The 19,011-nt window shown below is 43.2% G+C and overlaps 1 protein-coding gene across 2 annotated transcripts in view; it reads right to left on the bottom strand.

The window, feature by feature from the left end:
- Positions 1-17,915, bottom strand: part of LOC106613213 (cholinesterase) — a 30,293-nt gene extending 12,378 nt beyond the window's left edge. For both annotated transcript variants that reach the window (XM_014215253.3, XM_014215250.3), the window contains exons 1-7: positions 17,824-17,915; positions 14,485-14,810; positions 6,238-6,496; positions 6,002-6,134; positions 5,572-5,910; positions 5,136-5,446; positions 4,630-4,839 (exon numbers count right to left, since the gene is read on the bottom strand). In XM_014215253.3, the coding sequence (XP_014070728.1) occupies positions 4,630-4,839; positions 5,136-5,446; positions 5,572-5,910; positions 6,002-6,134; positions 6,238-6,496; positions 14,485-14,810; positions 17,824-17,903 (1,658 nt within the window). In that variant the 5' untranslated portion in view covers positions 17,904-17,915. The remainder of the gene's footprint in view (positions 1-4,629; positions 4,840-5,135; positions 5,447-5,571; positions 5,911-6,001; positions 6,135-6,237; positions 6,497-14,484; positions 14,811-17,823) is intronic.
- Positions 17,916-19,011: the final 1,096 nt, after the last annotated feature.

The following is a 19,011-nucleotide window of genomic DNA, read 5'->3' as shown; positions in this document are numbered from 1 at the left end:
GGAGGTGACAGTGTCCTGTGTACAAAGGGACACGAAGAGGTACCCAACCTTGCCAGTGTGGATAACCAACCCAAGGGGGGAGTGCCAGATGCTTGTGGGGGCTGTTCCTTACCTGCCTGTGTCCGTTCTCCATGGTAGAGATTGACCTCTCTTCCAGGTTGCTGTGGAGGATAGACCTGGGGAGGCACGCATGCGAGGTAGGAAGGAGAGGAAAAAGGACGCCCCGAGAGTTGTCCACTGTGCCTGATTCGGACCTGGAGGAGGGAGACAACACCACTCTGGGAAGCGAGCCATCTTTCGAGGAAGACCTCAGGCTCCCCTTTATGGAGGTGGAGGCACCAGACAGACCTCCCGACAAGGGAATCTTTATGGGTCAGTTCCGGACCGCCCAGTTAGAAGACCCCAATCTCCAGAACACGAGGGGGCAGGTGATTGCGGTGGATGGCATACTGTTTCCTGGGGTAAGTGAGTGGCGCTACCCCCACTTCGCCATCAAGCATAATTTATTGTGTCAGGTAGTAAAGCACAATGGGGAGACAAAATACTTGTTTCTCATACCCAGCCACTATGTTAGGACTGTCTTGCACCTTGCCCACACCCACCTGCTTGGGGCACACCTGGGGATGGAGAAAACCAGGGAGCGATCGGGAATTGGTTCCACTGGCCCTGGAGTCAAGCGTGCCGTGGAGGACTACTGCCGTACCTGCCTGGAGTGCCAGATCACAGCTCCGAGGGCACATTTTAGAAACCTGTTGCTTCCCTTGCACATTATAGGGGTGCCGTTTGAGCGGGTGGTGATGCATCTGGTGGGTCCATTGGTGAAGACCGCGAAGGAACACCAATACATCCAGGTAATCTTGGGTTACGCCACCCGGTATCCTGAGGTAATACCGTTACGCACGGCAGCTGCGAAAGGTATCGCACGGGAGCTGTTTCATTTATTCAGCCGGGTGGGTATTCCGCGGGAAATCCTGACGGACTAGGGCACCACATTCATGTCTCTTGTGATGAAAGATGTCTGCAATATATTATGAATCAAACAGGTGAGGACCAGTGTGTTCCATCCACAAATGGACGGCCTAGTCGAACGCTTCAATAAGACCCTAAAATAGATGCTAAAGAAGGTCTTCGAGAGAGATGGGAGGAACTGGGACCATGTTCGCAGTACACGAGGTACACCAAGCGTCCACTGGGTTCTCCATCTTTGAGCTACTGATTGGCCCCGCGGACTGCTGGACATAGCCAAGAAGGTCTGGGAGGAGCAAACGAACACTTTCGCAGCATAGTGGAACAGGTGGAGGAGATGAGGGAGAGGATGACGGCAAACCCCTCCAGCTTTACCATGTGAACTTACTGAAGATGTGTCACGCAGAAGAGGCACTGTGTGTAACATGGACCTGGCCACAGCAGAGCCCATCCTCTGTCAAAGTTGCCATGGGGGAAGACCTAAGCCCGACCCAACGACAAGAGCTCAGAGAGTTGGTCCAGCAGAATACTACCGTGTTCACCGAGGTGACAGGATGCACTGATCTCGTGGAACACCATATCCACACACGTCCAGGAGAAAAAAATGTGTATACGGCCATACCAGATGCCAGAAGCCCAGATGGCTGTGGTACAGTGGGAAGTGGCGACAATGCTAGAGATGGGGTACTGGAGGAGTCCCATAGTGAGTGGTCAAGACCTATAGTGCCGATACTGAAACCGGACAGAACCGTCCACTTCTGCAATGACTTTCAGGGACTGGACGAGGTCAGTAAATTTGACACCTACCCCATGCCCCAGGTGGACAAACTGATCGACCGCTTGGGGATGGCGAGATACGTCAGCATCTTGGACCTGACGAAGGGGTACTGGCAGGTGCTGCTAGCAGCAGCCTCCTGGGAGAAGAATGCCTTCTCCACCCTGGGGAGGCTACAGCATTACCGTGTTCTTCCTTTTGGGCTCCATGGGGCCCCAGCGACCTTTCAGCAACTCATGGACCGCATCATAAGGCTGGTTGAGAGAATGCCAACAGTGTGCAAAGCTGTCATCAAGACAAAGGGTGGCTACTTTCAAATATCTCATATGTAAAATCTATGTTTTTCTTTTGAGAAATGAAGAAGTAGGGCTGTTCTTTGTAAGTGTCACTCCAGATGGATTCTACTGTTTGGTGTGTGTGAACTGGAAAGTGCTTCATGTTGTTTTTATCCGGTATTGGAAACAGTTTATCCTGTCTTAAATTGTATCGATTATTTTTGTTTTCGGATACCTTAGGTTGGATTAGGAAAGTTGTTTGAAATGTTTGGACCAAGTTTACAGGTAACTTATTAGATACTTTGTAGTCATGTTGGGCGAGTTGGAACCGGTGTATTTCTGAATCAAACACGCCGAAGAAATTTACATTTTTGTGATATAAAGAAGGACATTATCGAACAAAAGGACCATTTGTGATGTTTCTGGGACATTTTGGAGTGCCAACAGAAAAAGATCTTCAAAGGTATCATTATTTCTGACTTTTGTGTCGGTTGAAAATTATTTCCATGTGTTTGCATGTGGGGCGCTATCCTCAGATAATCGCATGGTCTGCTTTCGCCATAAAGCCTTTTTGAAATCTGACACTGCGGCTGGATTAACCTCTCTTGGGCAGGTGGGACGCTACCGCCCCAGCCACGGTTCACACTATTCAACAGCCAGTGAAAAATCAGAGCGCCAAATTCAAAACAACAAAATGTCATAAATCAAAGTTGTATTTTGCACCATTTTAAAGATACACTTCTTAACCTCTCTAGGACCGGCGGGACGCATTCGTCCCACCTACGTAACAGCCAGTTGAATCCTGTGGCGCGATTTTCAAATACCTTAGAAATGCTATTACTTCAATTTCTCAAACATATGAATATTTTACAGCTATTTAAAGACAAGACTCTCGTTAATCTAACCACACTGTCCGATTTCAAAAAGGCTTTACAACGAAAGCAAAACATTAGATTATGTCAGCAGAGTACCCAGCCAGAAATAATCAGACACCCATTTTTCAAGCTAGCATATAATGTCACAAAAACCCAGAAGACAGCTAAATGCAGCACTAACCTTTGATGATCTTCATCAGATGACACACCTAGGACATTATGTTATACAATACATGCATGTTTTGTTCAATCAAGTTCATATTTATATCAAAATCCAGCTTTTTACATTAGCATGTGACGTTCAGAACTAGCATAACCCCCGCAAACTTCCGGCGAATTTACTAACAATTTACTAAATTACTCACGATAAACGTTCACAAAAAGCATAACAATTATTTTAAGAATTATAGATACAGAACTCCTCTATGCACTCGATATGTCCGATTTTAAAATAGCTTTTCGGTGAAAGCACATTTTGCAATATTCTCAGTAGATAGCCCGGCATCACAGGGCTAGCTATTTAAACACCCAGCAAGTTTAGCATTCACCAAAATCAGATTTACTATTACAAAAGTATGATTACCTTTGGTGTTCATCGTCAGATTGTACTCCGAGGACTTCTACTTCAATAACAAATGTTGGTTTGGTCCAAAATAATCCATCGTTATGTTCCAACAGCGGCGTTTTGTTTGTGCGTTCTAGACACTATCCGAATGGTAAATAAGGGTCACGCGCACGACGCATTTCGTGACAAAAGCCTTCCCTGTAGCTCAGTTGGTAGAGCATGGTGTTTGCAACACCAGGGTTGTGGGTTCGATTCCCACGGGGGGCCAGCACAGATAAAAAATGTATGAAATGTATGAAATTGTATGAAATGTATGCATTCACTACTGTAAGACGCTCTGGATAAGAGCGTCTGCTAAATGACGTAAATGTAAATGTAAAAGATTTCTAAATATTTCATTACCGTACTTCGAAGCATGTCAACCGCTATTTAAAATCAATTTTTATGCCATTTTTCTCGTAAAAAAGCGATAATATTCCGACCGGGAATCTCCTTTTCGGCAAACAGAGGAAAAATCACAAAGACGGGGGCAGCCAGGGCACGCGCCTAAGCCCACAGTCCCTTGATCGGCCACTTGAGAAAGGCGATAATGTGTTTCAGCCTGGGGCTGGGATGACGACATTCAGGTTTTTCCCGGGCTCTGAGCGCCCATGGAAGATGTAGGAAGTGTCACGTTAAAGCAGAGATCCTTTGTAAAAGATAGAGATGGCAAAGAAGTTCAAGAAATGGTCAGACAGGCCACTTCCTGTAAAGGAATCTCTCAGGTTTTGACCTGCCATTTGAGTTCTGTTATACTCACAGACACCATTCAAACTGTTTTAGAAACTTTGGAGTGTTTTCTATCCAAAGCCAATAATTATATGCATATTCTAGTTACTGGGCAGGAGTAGTAACCAGATTAAATCGGGTACGTTTTTTATCCAGCCGTGAAAATACTGCCCTCTAGCCATAACAGGTTAACAAGAAGTTAAGCTTTATTTTGATGTATTACAGTTATATCTTCGTGGATCTTGAATATTGATATTTCTGTAGTTTGAATTTGGTGCTCTGCAATTTCACTGGATGTTGTCAAATTGATCCCGGTAACGGGATTGGCGCGGTAAGGGATCACTTACAGGTGATCACTATCACTAACAGACTTGCCTAGTTAAATAAAGGTAAAATAAATCTCACCCGGTCCTAGCCATGTTGGCCCAGTACTTCATCATCCTCCTGCTCATGACCACTTCCTCCTCCAGGTATCCCAGGGTTCTGTTCAGTGGCATTCCAAAGACAAACTCAATCTCATAGCCGTGCATCACGCCCATCCATGCTGGCCAGGGATTGGTGGAGGAGTGGTGATCAAACAGGAAGAGTCGGGCTTTACCTCCATGTTCTGTGTACCTGGGGGCAGGTATGGTAATGATTGGTGAGTTCATTACAAACTGAGCAGAAGGGGCCAGATACTAACTACATAACTCAACATCGCATGTAATTAACACATTGCTGTACATGCAGTATTTGTGCAAACATTAGAGCTGGGCTCTCCAACCATGTTCATAGAGAGTTACCATCCTGTACATTTTCACGCGAACCCTAATCTAATGCACTTGATTCCAGTATTTACCTTGTTGATGAACTGAAGGATTGGACAGCCCTGCATTAGAGCTTTGTGAAACTCTTTAATATGTTGTCCTTACCTCTGGGCAAACTCCAGCACAGGGCAGTTAAAATCACGGTCTCCCAACATTCGCCCAAGCAAATCACGATTCTTCATCCCACTATTCTCATCCGACCAATCAGTGTACTGGAAGATGGCGGTCTCCCTCGTGACATCACTGAATCCCGGCAACACTAGGTCCACCCCTTTAAGGAAGTTCTCCCTGCTGATCAGGCTCTGGCTAGTGATGTCATATCCTGGCGCCCCGTAAACCAGGAAGTAGGTCCCCTCATCTTGGTTCAAACCAATCAGCACCTCTGTCTTCAGGAAGTGTCCCGTCCGGAGCAGAACCTATAGGACCAGATAAAGAAGATTAGAAATTATGACATTATGCATTGTAAATATATACGGGATTCAACTGCTTGTTTGTTCAGTGCCTTTGGGCCCAAAACAAGCAACCATAAATTCATACACACCTCTGGCATGTCTGGTAGGAAGTTGTGGTCGACAGAGGGGGGGAATGGTAATGCTAGGAGTGTGGGGAGAGAGAGGACGCTGTACTGCTGCTTGATGATATCCTCTGGATGGGCTCTCTGTAGACACTGCTCCAGGACAGCCAGAGGTGCCAGGGGACAACCCAGCAGCCTACCTAGGGACAGGGACCTGTTCCAGGCCTGCTGTTGAGTTATGACAGCCCATGGAGTGTTAGGGGAACCACTCTGTAGTATTGCCCTGTTGAACAGACCATGGCTGCCAGGGGAGAGGAGATGGAGACCCACAGACGCAGAGCCCGCACTCTCCCCAAACAACGTCACCTGACAACAACATAAAAACAGAGAATAACTAAACATGGTAAAACAAAGAATAATAACAAAATAAAGAGTAATAGAAAAAAATCTGAGTAACCTTTGAAGGGTCGCCGCCGAAGGCAGCGATGTTATTGGCTACCCAGTACAGAGCCAAGCGCTGGTCCAGCATTCCAGCGTTACCACGGACACCCTCGCTCTCAGGAAGAGACAGGAAACCCAATGGGCCGAGCCTGTGTCCAATCAAAACAAACATTATTATTGGTGTATTTTTAAAACATGAAAACATGAAGCTCAAATAAGTACTTTAGTTGAATTATATTGTGCCAGGACAACCTGTAGTTCATAGACACCACTACGACGCCTTCTGATTGGCTAAGGAATTGTCCATCATACAGGTCTAGGGATGCGGTGCCTGTAGTGAACCCGCCCCCATATATCCACACCATGACAGGAGCCAATGAGGAACCAGGGGGGGAGCTCTTGGGACGTTTAGGATGTGTCTTAAACAAAGGGGGAGGAGTCCATATGTTGAGGTAGAGACAGTCTTCACTCATCTTGGTGTTGGGGTTCCACATCTCAGCTCCACGGAACCCTGGGAGTAAGGAAGTCAGAGTCAAGTACTTGTAGTTAATGACTTGATTACAAAACAACATTGAGTACGTTTACATTGTAATGCAAATGTTTAAATTGTCGATGCGGGTAAATCACTTTGCGCTAAGTGAAGAGGAATTGTGCATTCCTAGAAGTAGCATTCTCTACCACATAGTGTGATGCCTGTGGACCAATTTTAAAATGCGGCACAAACTTAGATGTGGGATTGTGTATGGGGAGAGCATCAGTGAAGGTATGCGAAGGAGACACCGGTGGCACTGTTTGTGTGAGAGAAATTCCTGTCCAACCAAAGAAGACATGGACCCGCCCTGACCAGACCTACACTGATGACTGCCTGGGGGAACACACCACATTCACAAATCTGAACACGACAACCCACTGAATTTCAGTAAGTCAATTTACAACCCACTAAATTTCAGCAAGTCAATTTAAATTAATTTGTAGTGAAAGTAAAAGTAGTGACAAGGATCCTAAATCCCAGAGAGTGGACTTGGCAGGGCTAGTGAGAGCCCAGTTGACAGTACTGTTTGTAGGCATAAGATAAATGTCTATGTCGCCTGAGAGATACGGGTAGTGAAAATAGAGAAGTGAAAGTTGAATACTGAACAGTGGGGTGTTGAACATGTAAGAGAGAATAAGGGTGAATGACTAACCCTTTTGACAGGAGGAATAGTGGATCCTGTGAATTGCTATTTCTTAGAATGTAAATGATAAGATCAATAACCAATAAAATGAGTGTGAAGCAAACAGTGAATATCCAATGTAGATTGGTTAACTTCTCTATGGTAGGGGGCAGTATTTTCACGGCCGGATGAAAAACATACCCAAATTAAACGGCCTACAACTCGGATTTGGATAGAAAACACTGAAGTTTCTAAAACTGTTTGAATGATGTCTGTGAGTACAGCAGAACTCGTATGGCAGGCAAAATCCTGAGAAAAAGCAGGAAGTGAGAATTCTGGTGCTTGTAGTCCTTTCAAGTCATTGCCAATCAAACACACTGTGAGTGAGGGTTCATTTTGCACTTCCCCAGGCTTCCACTAGATGTCAACAGTCTTTAGAAAGTTGTTTGAAGCGTCTACGATGAACAGAGACCGAATGAGAAGCCTGGGAAGTTTGTCACCCAGAGAATGACATCACTTCTTGACGCGCGTTCATGAGGATGGATCCTCCCGTTCCAAAACCTTTTTCAAGACACAGGAACCGTCCGGTTGAAATATTACTGAATCTTCACGTTCTGAAGGCCCTAAAGATTGATGTTTTACAATGTTTGACATGTTTGAACGAACGTAAATACAACTTTTTTTAACTTTTCGTTGCGACATCGTCCGCGCGCTTTCTACATTTGGAGTAGCTTACTGAACGCGTGAACAACAAGGAGTTATTTGGAAATAAATTATGGACTTTATTGAACAAAACAACATTTGTTGTGGACCTGGGATTCCTGGAAGTGCCTTCTGATGAAGATCATCAAAGGTAAGGGAATATTTCTAATGCAAATTATGATTTTAGATGACTCCAAGATGGCGGCTATCTCTATAGCCTAGTGTATCTCTATAGCCGAGCTCAGTACTCAGATTATTGCAAAGAGTGCTTTCCTCGTGAAGCTTTTTTGAAATCTTTCATAGCGTTTGCATAAAGGAGATGTTCATCTATAATTCTTTGAATGACAGTTTAATTTTGTATCAACGTTTATGACAAGTATTTTTGGAAATTGTGGCGCTGATTCACCAGCAGTATTTGAGGGAAAATATTTTCTGAACGTCACGCGCCGATGTAAAATGCTGATTTTAGATATAAATATGAACTTTATCAAACAAAAAAATGCATGTATTGTATAACATAATGTCCTAGGAGTGTCATCTGATGAAGATCGTCAAAGGTTAGTGCTTCATTTAGCTGTGTTTTGGGTATTTGTGATGCATGCTAGTTGCTTAGAAAATGGTTGTGTGGTTATTGTGTCGATGTACTCTCCTAACATAATCTAATGTTTTGCTTTCGCTGTAAAGCCTTTTGGAAATCGGACAAAGTGGTTCGATTCAGGAGAAGTATATCTATAAAATGGTGTAAAATAGTCCTATGTTTGAGAACTTTGAATTATGACATTTTGTGGTTTTAAATTTGGCGCTCTGATTTCTCACTGGCTGTTGAATAGGGTGGGACGAGAGGTTAAAGAGAGGGGTTAAACTGGAGTTAAACTGGAGTTATCAAAGGTCGTAATTCTAATTTGATTTGTTATTTTGATTTAACATGCTTTTTTGGGATGCATTAATCATGATGTGAGTAGTGTCCAAAGGGGGGAATTACCAGTCCTTGTAATGACTGTCGTCGCAATGAGACCAAGGTGCAGCGGAGGATGTGTATTCATATTCAAGATTTTAATAAACCGAAAATAGAACACTATACAAATAAACAAAAAAAAAACGAGAGCCGACAGTTCTGTCAGGTACTCATAACGAAACAGAAAGCAATCACCCACAAACCCCAAAGGAAAAACAGGTTGCCTATGTATGACTCCCAATCAGCAACAATGAACTATAGCTGTTCCTGATTGAGAGCCACACACGGCCAACCAAAGAAACAAACCAACATAGAAAAATAAACATAGAACGCCCACCCATGTAACATCCTGGCCTAACCAAAATAGAGAACTAAAAACCCCTCTCTATGGCCAGGGCGTTACAGTCCCCTAGGGCGCTTTGGTAAATATGAAAATAGATTTTCCTCACATGCCTTCCTGCAAAAAGGAAAACAATATATGTTGGTAATAGTTGACAGTTACTTCAATTACCAGTCCCCTGGGGCCCTTTGGGAAAAATTCTAATTGATTTTCCTCACATGCCTGCCTGTAAAAAGGAAAAAAAGATATGTTGGTAATGGTTGACAGTTGCTCCAAATGGATTGAAGTTTTACCCACCTAGAGTGAGTAAAAACAACCTTGCTGTTGTTATTTTGTTATGTTTTCATTGTTTTGTTAAATTTTCTTTGTTTTTGTTTTGCTTCAATAACAAATCTCATCAAATTGTGTCTGCTGGATGGTTAGTATTTCTCCCAAGGATTAGCCCTCTAACTCCCTGACCCTGTAACTCTGCGGTGAGGTTGCCAATATGATAAGGGACTATAAGCACATTTGCAAAAATGGTTTTAATGGTGTGTTGTTATTCTTTTTGACATTTGTCTTAGAAATCTGTATTGAGAATGTTGAATCATTTATCATTTGTCATACAGTAAATCATTTGTCTGGATTTCTTGAATCAGAAATGCCCTACACTAAACTGTTATTCTGTTCTGTCCTCTCTCAAGGTTATGGCAAAGGTGACCACAGATGGTATCTAGATGCATGGAAGGGATAATTCTGCTGGGAACAGTGTGAACTTCAACTCTAACTGCCTGAAGTAATGGATAAAAAAATGCATTCACTATGGCCCTGTCCTTCTACCGTGAGACCTGAGTCTGAACCAGCAACCTGTACACATCATCAAGTTGAAGCTATCAACTGCCGTTTCTCAAAAGCCTTTTCTCTCAGGAGTGCGACATGAGTCGTCGTGGAGTGAGCATGAAGAGAGATCTCACACAAACTTATCTCATGCTGCCGGTGTACTGGCAGGAGGATGGACGAGACATAATGGACCGTAAAGGACAAAGGCGGCTCAGGTGAGAGATTCATATGCTTGGGAAAACGGGACATTATGAAGAGCCATCCACTTTGAACATGGGTGCCATTGGGAAGATGAACTGTAAAGCTGTCTGAGGAAGAAAATGTAAAGACACGCCCGAAGAATGAGTACCGTGAAGGAGGGGGGTGGTAAACCGTACCCTTAATTGATTTAGGCTTGTCTAAAATGGTTTATTTGGTGTATCAGGTTGATTGTGGAGGTATGCACCCTGTGAAGTTTATAGTAATTTAGACTAAGAATGCATTGAGATTCCAATCTGTCATTAGCACAAATGGTGGCCGTGATGAGAAAATGTAATGCTAGAAATAAAATATGAATATACTATATATCACTATAAATGAACATTCTGCCAGTATCGGTGTGTGCTAAGTTGAGGGTCTTAAATTAAAGTGATAGAACCAACGTGAAACACTAAGGACTGTCATTCTAAATTTAGGTTGGATAATTTATCATTAGGTCAAATTATGATTCGTAAAGGCAAGAAGGAGAGACAGAGAGCTGCCCCTAAACTGTGAGTAGACCACAAAGTGAGGGGAGGGTGCACTGCTCATCCTGCAGGTGGTTTCTGAAACGAATTAAATATTTGTAAGAATCCAGTGAGTCTAGGTAGGGTTCCTCCCAAGGAAACCTTATCTTTTTGTGTCTTCCGAGAGGGAGGTTATCAGAAATCCCACTGGATTGTAGCTTGGCCTATCCATTATTGGGATGTTGAGAATAGGGGCTTTGTGGTCCTTGCCCAATCTCATTCTTATCAAGATTGTTGTGAAACTGTGTTCTCTATCTTCCCTATGAAAGTCAATAGGGTGTCTAGGTCGTGTGAAACATGTAGGTGATCATGTGAGGGCTCCCAAGTGGCACAGCAGTTTAAGGTGTGTCACTACAGACCCTGGTTTGGTCCCGGGCTGTATCACAACTAGTCGTGATCTGGAGTCCCATAGGGCAGCCCACAATTGGCCCAGCGTCGTCCGGGTTAGGGCAGGGTTTGGCCAGGGTCGGCCGTCTTTGTAAAAAAATATTTGTTCTTAACTGACTTGCCTAGTTAAATAAAAGTGTAAATATATATATTGTAAATGTATATACAGTTGAAGTCGGAAGTTTAAATACACCTTTGTCAAAAACATTTAAACTCAATTCCTGAAATGTAATTATAGTAAAAATTCCCTGTCATTAGGTCAGTTAAGATCACCACTTTATTTTAAGAATGTGAAATGTCAGAATAGTAGTAGAGAGAATGATTTATTTCAGCCTTTATTTCTTTCATCACATTCCCAGTGGGTCAGAAGTTTACATACACTCAATTAGTATTTGGTAGCATTGCCTTTAAATTGTTTAAATTGGGTCAAACATTTCGGGTAGCTTTCCACAAGCTTCCCACAATAAGTTGGGTGAATTTTGGCCCATTCCTCCTGACAGAGCTGGTGTAACTGAGTCGGTTAGTAGGCCTCCTCGCTCGCACACACTTTTTCAGCTCTGCCCACAACTTGTCTACAGGATGGAGGTCAGGGTTATGTGATGGCCACTCCAATACCTTGACCCTGTTGTCTTTATGCCATTTTGCCACAACTTTGGAAGTATGCTTGGGGTCAATGTCCATTTGGAAGACCCATTTGTGACCAAGCTTTAACTTCCTGACTGATGTCTTGAGATGTTGCTTCAATATATCCACATTTCCCCTCCTCATGATGCCATCTATTTTGTGAAGCGCACCAGTCCCTCCTGCAGCAAATCACCACCACAACATGATGCTGCCACCCCCGTGCTTCACGGTTGGGATGGTGTTCCTCGGCTTGCAAGCCTCCCCCTTTTCCCTCAAAACATAATGATGGTCATTATGGCCAAACAGTTCTATTTTTGTTTCATCAGACCAGAGGACATTTCTCCAAAAAGTATGATCTTTGTCCCCACGTGCAGTTGCAAACTTTAGTCTGGCTTTATTATGGCGGTTTTGGAGCAGTGTCTTCTTCCCTGCTGAGCGGCCTATCAGGTTATGTCGACATAGGACACGTTTTACTGTGGATATAGATAATTATGTACCTGTTTTCTTCCAGAATCTTCACAAGTTCCTTTGCTGTTGTTCTGGGATTGATTTGCACTTTTCGCACCAAAGTACGTTCATCTCTCTAAGACAGAAAGCCTCTCCTTCATGAGCGGTATGATGGCTGCGTTGCACCGTTTTCTTTTCTGTCTGTCTGTGTTTGTGTGTCTTAGCAGCAATGACTCAGCTTCTCTATTGGTAAGATGCCAGAAGAACACACTCCACAAACCGATGATGATGAATTGAGAAAGACTCTGCCTGGGCAAGAGACCCTACTGATGGAAAAATGTTGCGGGGAAAATTACACAGAGAATTGTCTATTGTTATTTGTTCGTGTTTTTTTTACTGATACAAACTTGTCTTGTGTGACTTAGTCATAAGTCTTGGCGTACAGATAGGAGCCGTTTGGGTGCAACCGCAGCATGTGACATCCTGTTCTCACAATCTGCAGGAACTTAGCTGTGAGGAAACTTTCAGGAAGGAACAGATCACCTTTTACACTATGTTCCGCCCCTGTTTCCACACATCTGCTAACTGTCACGTAAAACAAAGAGGTTGTAGTTTCTCATGAAAGCTGAGAGCCAAATGTCTTCGTTGGACTCCAGCGATTGTTATCCGCTCCATTTTTTTGCAAATCTTACAATAAAGTTGTTGTTTGAAGAATCTATAGTCTCTCTTCTCTTTACGGTTCGAATTTCCACGACAAGGTCTTGAGCCAAAGGGACCGACGCCGGCCCGGAGTAGTGGCCCAGAAGTAGATGGTCATTGTAGAAGAAGGTCCCGAGCCTAAGGAACGGATGCAGACCTGGAGTATAGGCCCAGAAGTTAGAAGTGGTAGTGGAGGGCATTGAAGGAACCCCCCCCCCCCCCCCAGCCCAACAACAGCCCAATTTCTTTCTGAGTAGAGCCAACTTGGTGGCTAAAGCAACAGTTGGTGAGAGGTCATGCTGGGTCTGTGGGTTTGCTCCTCAAGGGGGAAACAAGGGAGTTTCATATATGGGGGTCCATCTGGGAGTGAATCACACCCTAAGTGTGATGTCATTCCTGCACTTTATCACCTATCCCCAAAAGAGACCAGACAACATGACATTTTAAAAGATGTATAAAGCCCTCAAACTCTGTGATGTTTATTCACATCCTGGTAATAGTAGTAATCCCCCTATCCCTACTGTGGTTTTTCTGGTGGCCACCTTGTGTATTATAGGTAAAGGTTGTGTGGGAAAGACAGCCTGACTGTCCATAGTCTCCGCGTTTGGAGGGTGGATCATGCAACTGTGTCTAGCCATTGTTTTAGTCACTGTACTGATTCTGTTTCTTGTTCTCATGCTAAAATGTTGCTGCAATATGTGTTTAAAACTGGTAACGAATCCAAGACCAAATGTAATGTTAAATGTTACAACTTTTTAATTGTATGCGTCCACATAACTGAGTATGTGACTAACCTTGTGAAACTGTGTGAAACTGTCCCATTATAATGTCCTGTTATTCACTCTGAGCTCAGAAAAAAATGATCTTGGTTTGACTTTGTCTCAGATCCTTATTTTACAATATCCACGACAACATGCATAGTAATAATTGTATATTAAACTGATTATGGCCGTAGCCAGATTATGCAATAGTCATGTAAACACATTACTCTGTTTATCTTAAATCGACATAAGGTCAAAATGTAAGTAAGCATAAGCTGATAAAAACACCTGGTTTTCTCAGCAATCTTTGAATTATTATGACATGTAAATAACTTAATCAGTGTTCCAGCAGTGTGTTTGATCTGTGCATGTGCCAGCACCAGCCGAGAGCCTCCCTCTTTAGCGTGAGTGAAGTGAGTTCGGAACAACTGTATGTACGCATCTTAGAAGTAGTTTTCACATACAAATTGTATATGACTGAACTCAGAATCAAACATGCTTCCCAAAAATAACATGTTCGCTGTGGTAGAACGTTTATTTTGACTGGCGATTTTCTGAATTTATCAGAATCCATCAGGTAGACTGATTTCAGATGTGTCCATGTCAACAGGATTATTAGGGAGATCGTTCTTCTTGAAAACCATGTAAATCTTTTAATCTAACTATTATATTAATCTGATTATCCACAATAATCAGATTATTACGTGCATGTAACCGTGCTCAATGACTGTAGACTGTCACTAACATCAACAGGTTTTAAGGCACACAAACATATATTGTACATTCATGTAATCTATGCCAGTTTACTATACAGGTCTATGTCATCATTTTGATATCATATCCCTACCAGGAAATAATGTATCCTGGGGTTGGAGGCAGGAGTTGGGGTAGCGTGTGGCGTGTAGTACCCCTGTCCATCCATCTGCAGGCTGAGGAGGGCGAAAACGCAGTTCCCCAATGGGGGGGTTCCCATATGGAATTCCCAGGAATGCCCTGACATATCCACCACCTGGCACGGGAAGCCGAGTGCCCCGGACTCTGCCACGGTTCGTGGCGACAATGACGTCATCGATGAGGTCATCAACCTGAGTCGTTGTGGCCGGGAGAATGTGGAACAGCAGGAGTGACAGGGTGATGTGTGTGTGAGTGGTCACCATGGTAACACGTTCAGGTCTGGAGAGGTGAAAACAGACAGAAGGATGTGGAGGTCAACAGAAATATACACAGTCACAATGGAAATATACACAGTCAAAACAGAAATATACACAGTCACACAAACACACGCTATCACTCAGTAATAACAGGAGATGATTGATATAGTTACATATCCATTAGATTGTTGAAGCATTCAAGATTTTCCAAAGATAGTCACCGGCTTCAACAAGCACAGAACAACTAGGGCAGAGGGAGTGGAGAGAGAAGGAGGGAGGGAGTGAGGGAGGCCGACAGCTATTAATGACACGATGAATTCAGCTGATATCAGGATAAGAGTGTGTGAGGGGGTGCACAGTGAGAGGGGGGGGGGGGGGGGGGGGGTGATCAAATATCTCCCTCTGACTCATTCAACACTAGACAGCCGTGCACACACACCTACCACATTTGCCTTCCTCTTCTCCTACAACAGATTACTCAGCTGAAAGGGCGGAACATATTCATGTCTAAAATTAGAGAGGGTGATTGCTTGTTGTGATAGTGGATAAATCCTGGATTAATTAGGTCTACACTGACCAGACAGATAGTCAAGTCTAACATGACCTTAGAGGCAGAATGAATAAAACTGGCAGGCAGGATATCTATACCACATCTACATGGACTTTAAATAAAACACAAACTAGATGGCTGCTGTATCTGTGGAAATAGCTTACCTGTGCAGTTGAAATACACTATACATACACAAAAGTACGTGGACACCCCTTCAAATTAGTGGATTTGGCTATTTCAGCCAAACCCGTTGCTGACAGGTGTATAAAATCAAGTTCACAGATATGCAATCTCCGTAGACAAACATTGGCAGTAGAATGGCCTTAGTGAAAAGCTCAGTGACTTTCAACGTGGGACCGCCATAGGATGCCACAATTTCAACAAGTCAGTTTGTCAAATTTCTGCCCTACTAGAGCTGCCCCGGTCAGCTGTAAGTGCTGTTATTGTGACGTGGAAACATCTAGGAGCAACAACGGCTCAGCCACGAAGTGGTAGGACACACAAGCTCACAGAATGGGAACGCAGAGTGCTGAAGCGCATAGCGCATTAAAATCATCTGTTCTTGGTTGCAACACTCAGTACTGAGTTCCAAACTGCCTCTGAAAGCAACGTCAGCACAATATCTTTTTGTCGGGAGCTTCATGAAACGGGTTTCCATGGCCGAGCAGCTGCACACAAGCCTAAGATCACCATGCGCAATGCCAAGCGTCGGCTGGAGTCGTGTAAAGCTCGCCGCCATTGGACTCTGGAGCAGTGGAAACGCGTTCTCTGGAGTGATGAATCACGCTTCACCATCTGCCAGTCAGATGGACAAATATGTGTTTGGTGGATGTCAGGAGAACGCTACCTGCCCCAATGCATGGTGCCAACTGTAATGTTTAGTGGATGAGGAATAATGATTGTGGACTGTTTTTCATGGTTCGGGCCCTTTAGTTCCAGTGAAGGGAAATCTTAACACTACAGCATACAATGACATTCTAGACAATTCTGTGCTTCCAAATTCGTATCAACAGTTTGGGGAAGGTCCTTTCCTGTTTCAGCATGACAATGCCCCAAGGCACAAAGCGAGGTCCATAGAGAAATTGTTTGTCGAGATCGGTGTGGAAGAACTTGACTGGCCTGCACAGAGCCCTGACCTCAACCCCATCGAACACCTTTACAATGAATTGGACCGCTGACTGCGAGCCAGGCCTACACACACACACACACACACACACACACACACACACACACACACACACACCTAAACAAACACAAATAGTATTCAACCACTTTCCCTTGTCTAAAGAAAGACAAAACACTTCTGACGGTGTCTGGTGAAAGAATGGGTTGCCACAACAGCCAATCATAGCTAACGTATGAGACCAAATATCACCATTATCAAGTAGCACACAGAGAAACACGCATATGCAAGCAGACAGGCACGCTCACATAGGCTGCACACACACACACGCACACACACATAGCTTTGAGGTTAGAGTGTTGGGACAGTAACCAAAAGGTCACTTTGTTTGAATATCGGAGCCGACAAGGTGATAAATCTGTTGCTGTGCCCTTGAGCAAAGCACTTAACCCTAATTGGCCTGCTGGTGTCTCGGTGGGAGTTGGAATATGCAATAAACACTTCCATTACACACGTGTGTAACAGGCAAATATAAGAAACCCCCAAATTATTATTTTCACACACACACACACACACACACACACACACACACACACACACACACACACACACACACACACACACACACACACACACACACACACACACACACACACACAGTCTATGTAACAAGCTAGCTGAATGTCAGACACACCCCAGGGGTATTCTGCCACATTGTTACAGTGAATAATGACATTTGAAGAAGTTATTTGTGCTGTGGTTTGAGGAGAAAGATACAACAGAACAAGTGGTGGTGGAAGACGCTCCCTCGTGCTGCTGTGCCCCTCTGTCACCTCCACTGGTTGAACGGAAGACAACCTCACAAGAGGTTACAACAACAGCCAGAAAACGGTGGTAAGAATTTTGTTGTTTGGGCAGTCCCTCTTTTAACTATTTTAAAAATGAATGAGGTCCTTGGGGTGTTTGAGAGGGATGGTGATCGGATTTAATGCAAACAAAAGCTCCCTGTCAAGCCATTCATTGTTTCACAATAAAAACACACCGTTTGTTGGTCGCCTTCCCTATAAACTTCACTCTTCTATGCCTCTTATAATAATCCTTCACTTGAAGCATATTAAATCAATCGGCGATATTAAAAGCATCTGTGTGTTGCATACATATATCTTATTCATAAGAAGCACCTTCTCTCTGGCAAGTTGGCAAAACATGAATTCCTATGCAGCAAGGTTCTGTAGCAGGACAGAGGACTTGTGGATTTAAAGGGACACTTGGCCATTTGAACAGTACAAGAGACACACACTTAGCATAGGTTAATTAAAAACAACACAATGAATAGGCTACACAGCACAAACCAACACTCACCCTCTCTGATTTCTTCTCTCTTCAGTGATCCTGCTGAGAGATATTTGAGGCTGTAGTGGTGTATATCGTGGCCAATGCATTTCCAATGTAAAACAGTAACGTCAGAAAAGTGAAAATGGTCAGTCTTTCGTTTTTGCTGCGGTTTTTCAAAAACGAAAAATTACTGGATTTTTGTTATCTCATTTTTTTTCAGAAAACAGAATAACAAATTGACTTTATTAAAATATTTTAAAATAAAGAAAGTGTTTGTTTTTGTTATTATTATTATTATGTTTCGCATATTAAAAGCAACAACTTCATATTTTGGTTGTCACAAGTTGGTGGGGTTAAATGTGAAAAGTCTTTCATTGGCCAAATGTACAGCAAACGTATTTTTGTTCATCTACTATTTATTAATTAATCTGTTATTAATTCACCTACTGCTATATTAATGTTAGGCTTGCTACGTGCTATCAACGTTATTAAGAGTTTGTGTATGTGTGTGTGTGTGTGTGTGTGTGTGTGTGTGTGTCTGTGTGTTTGTGTGTGTGTGTAGGGGCTGCCAAGATACAGTGATGTGTATGAAGACTCTGTGGAAGAACGTCCCCAAAAACATGACCTTCCTCTCCTTGTTGTGTGTTGTGTGTTGTGTCAGTTGTTTTAAACTACTCAGTGTGTTTGTCTTTTTGTGGGAAATATCTGTGTTTCTACAAGGTGTGTGTTCTTGGTTGTGTTTGAATGTGTATTGACCATGTTGTGGATGAGATCAGAGGGAGCTGGAGCACAGACAGAAAATGGTGGGAGTGGAAGTGGTTGAATTTCTTTGGGGTGTAGAGGACAGTGGACATTGGTTAAGTTTTCTGTCATTTTCACTTTTTTTCGGAGGAAAGAAAATGCAATTACAAAACAAAAAAATGACGTGCAAAAATATACAAATGACATCAGTTTGACCTGTTGTAAGGAAATAGTAAGCTGTGAAAACAACCCAATATGTTTCTGATAAGATTTCAGTTCAGATTATTTTATGAGGATGAAATACTATCAGCTTGTATTTCTGACGAGCTTTGTGAACAACGGCTGAAAGGTTTACTTACATGCCCTTCCCAACAATGCAGAGAAGAAAGCTAGAAAATTGGTAGAAAGAATTATAAAATAAAATAAATAGACAAATAATAACACAAGGAATAAATGGAAAGATAATAGCACAAG

The sequence above is a fragment of the Salmo salar genome, chromosome 09 (genome assembly GCF_965601325.2).
Source record: "Salmo salar chromosome 09, fSalSal1, whole genome shotgun sequence".
In the NCBI taxonomy this organism is placed as follows: Eukaryota; Metazoa; Chordata; class Actinopteri; order Salmoniformes; family Salmonidae; genus Salmo; species Salmo salar.
This window is presented reverse-complemented; position numbering and strand designations above follow the sequence as displayed.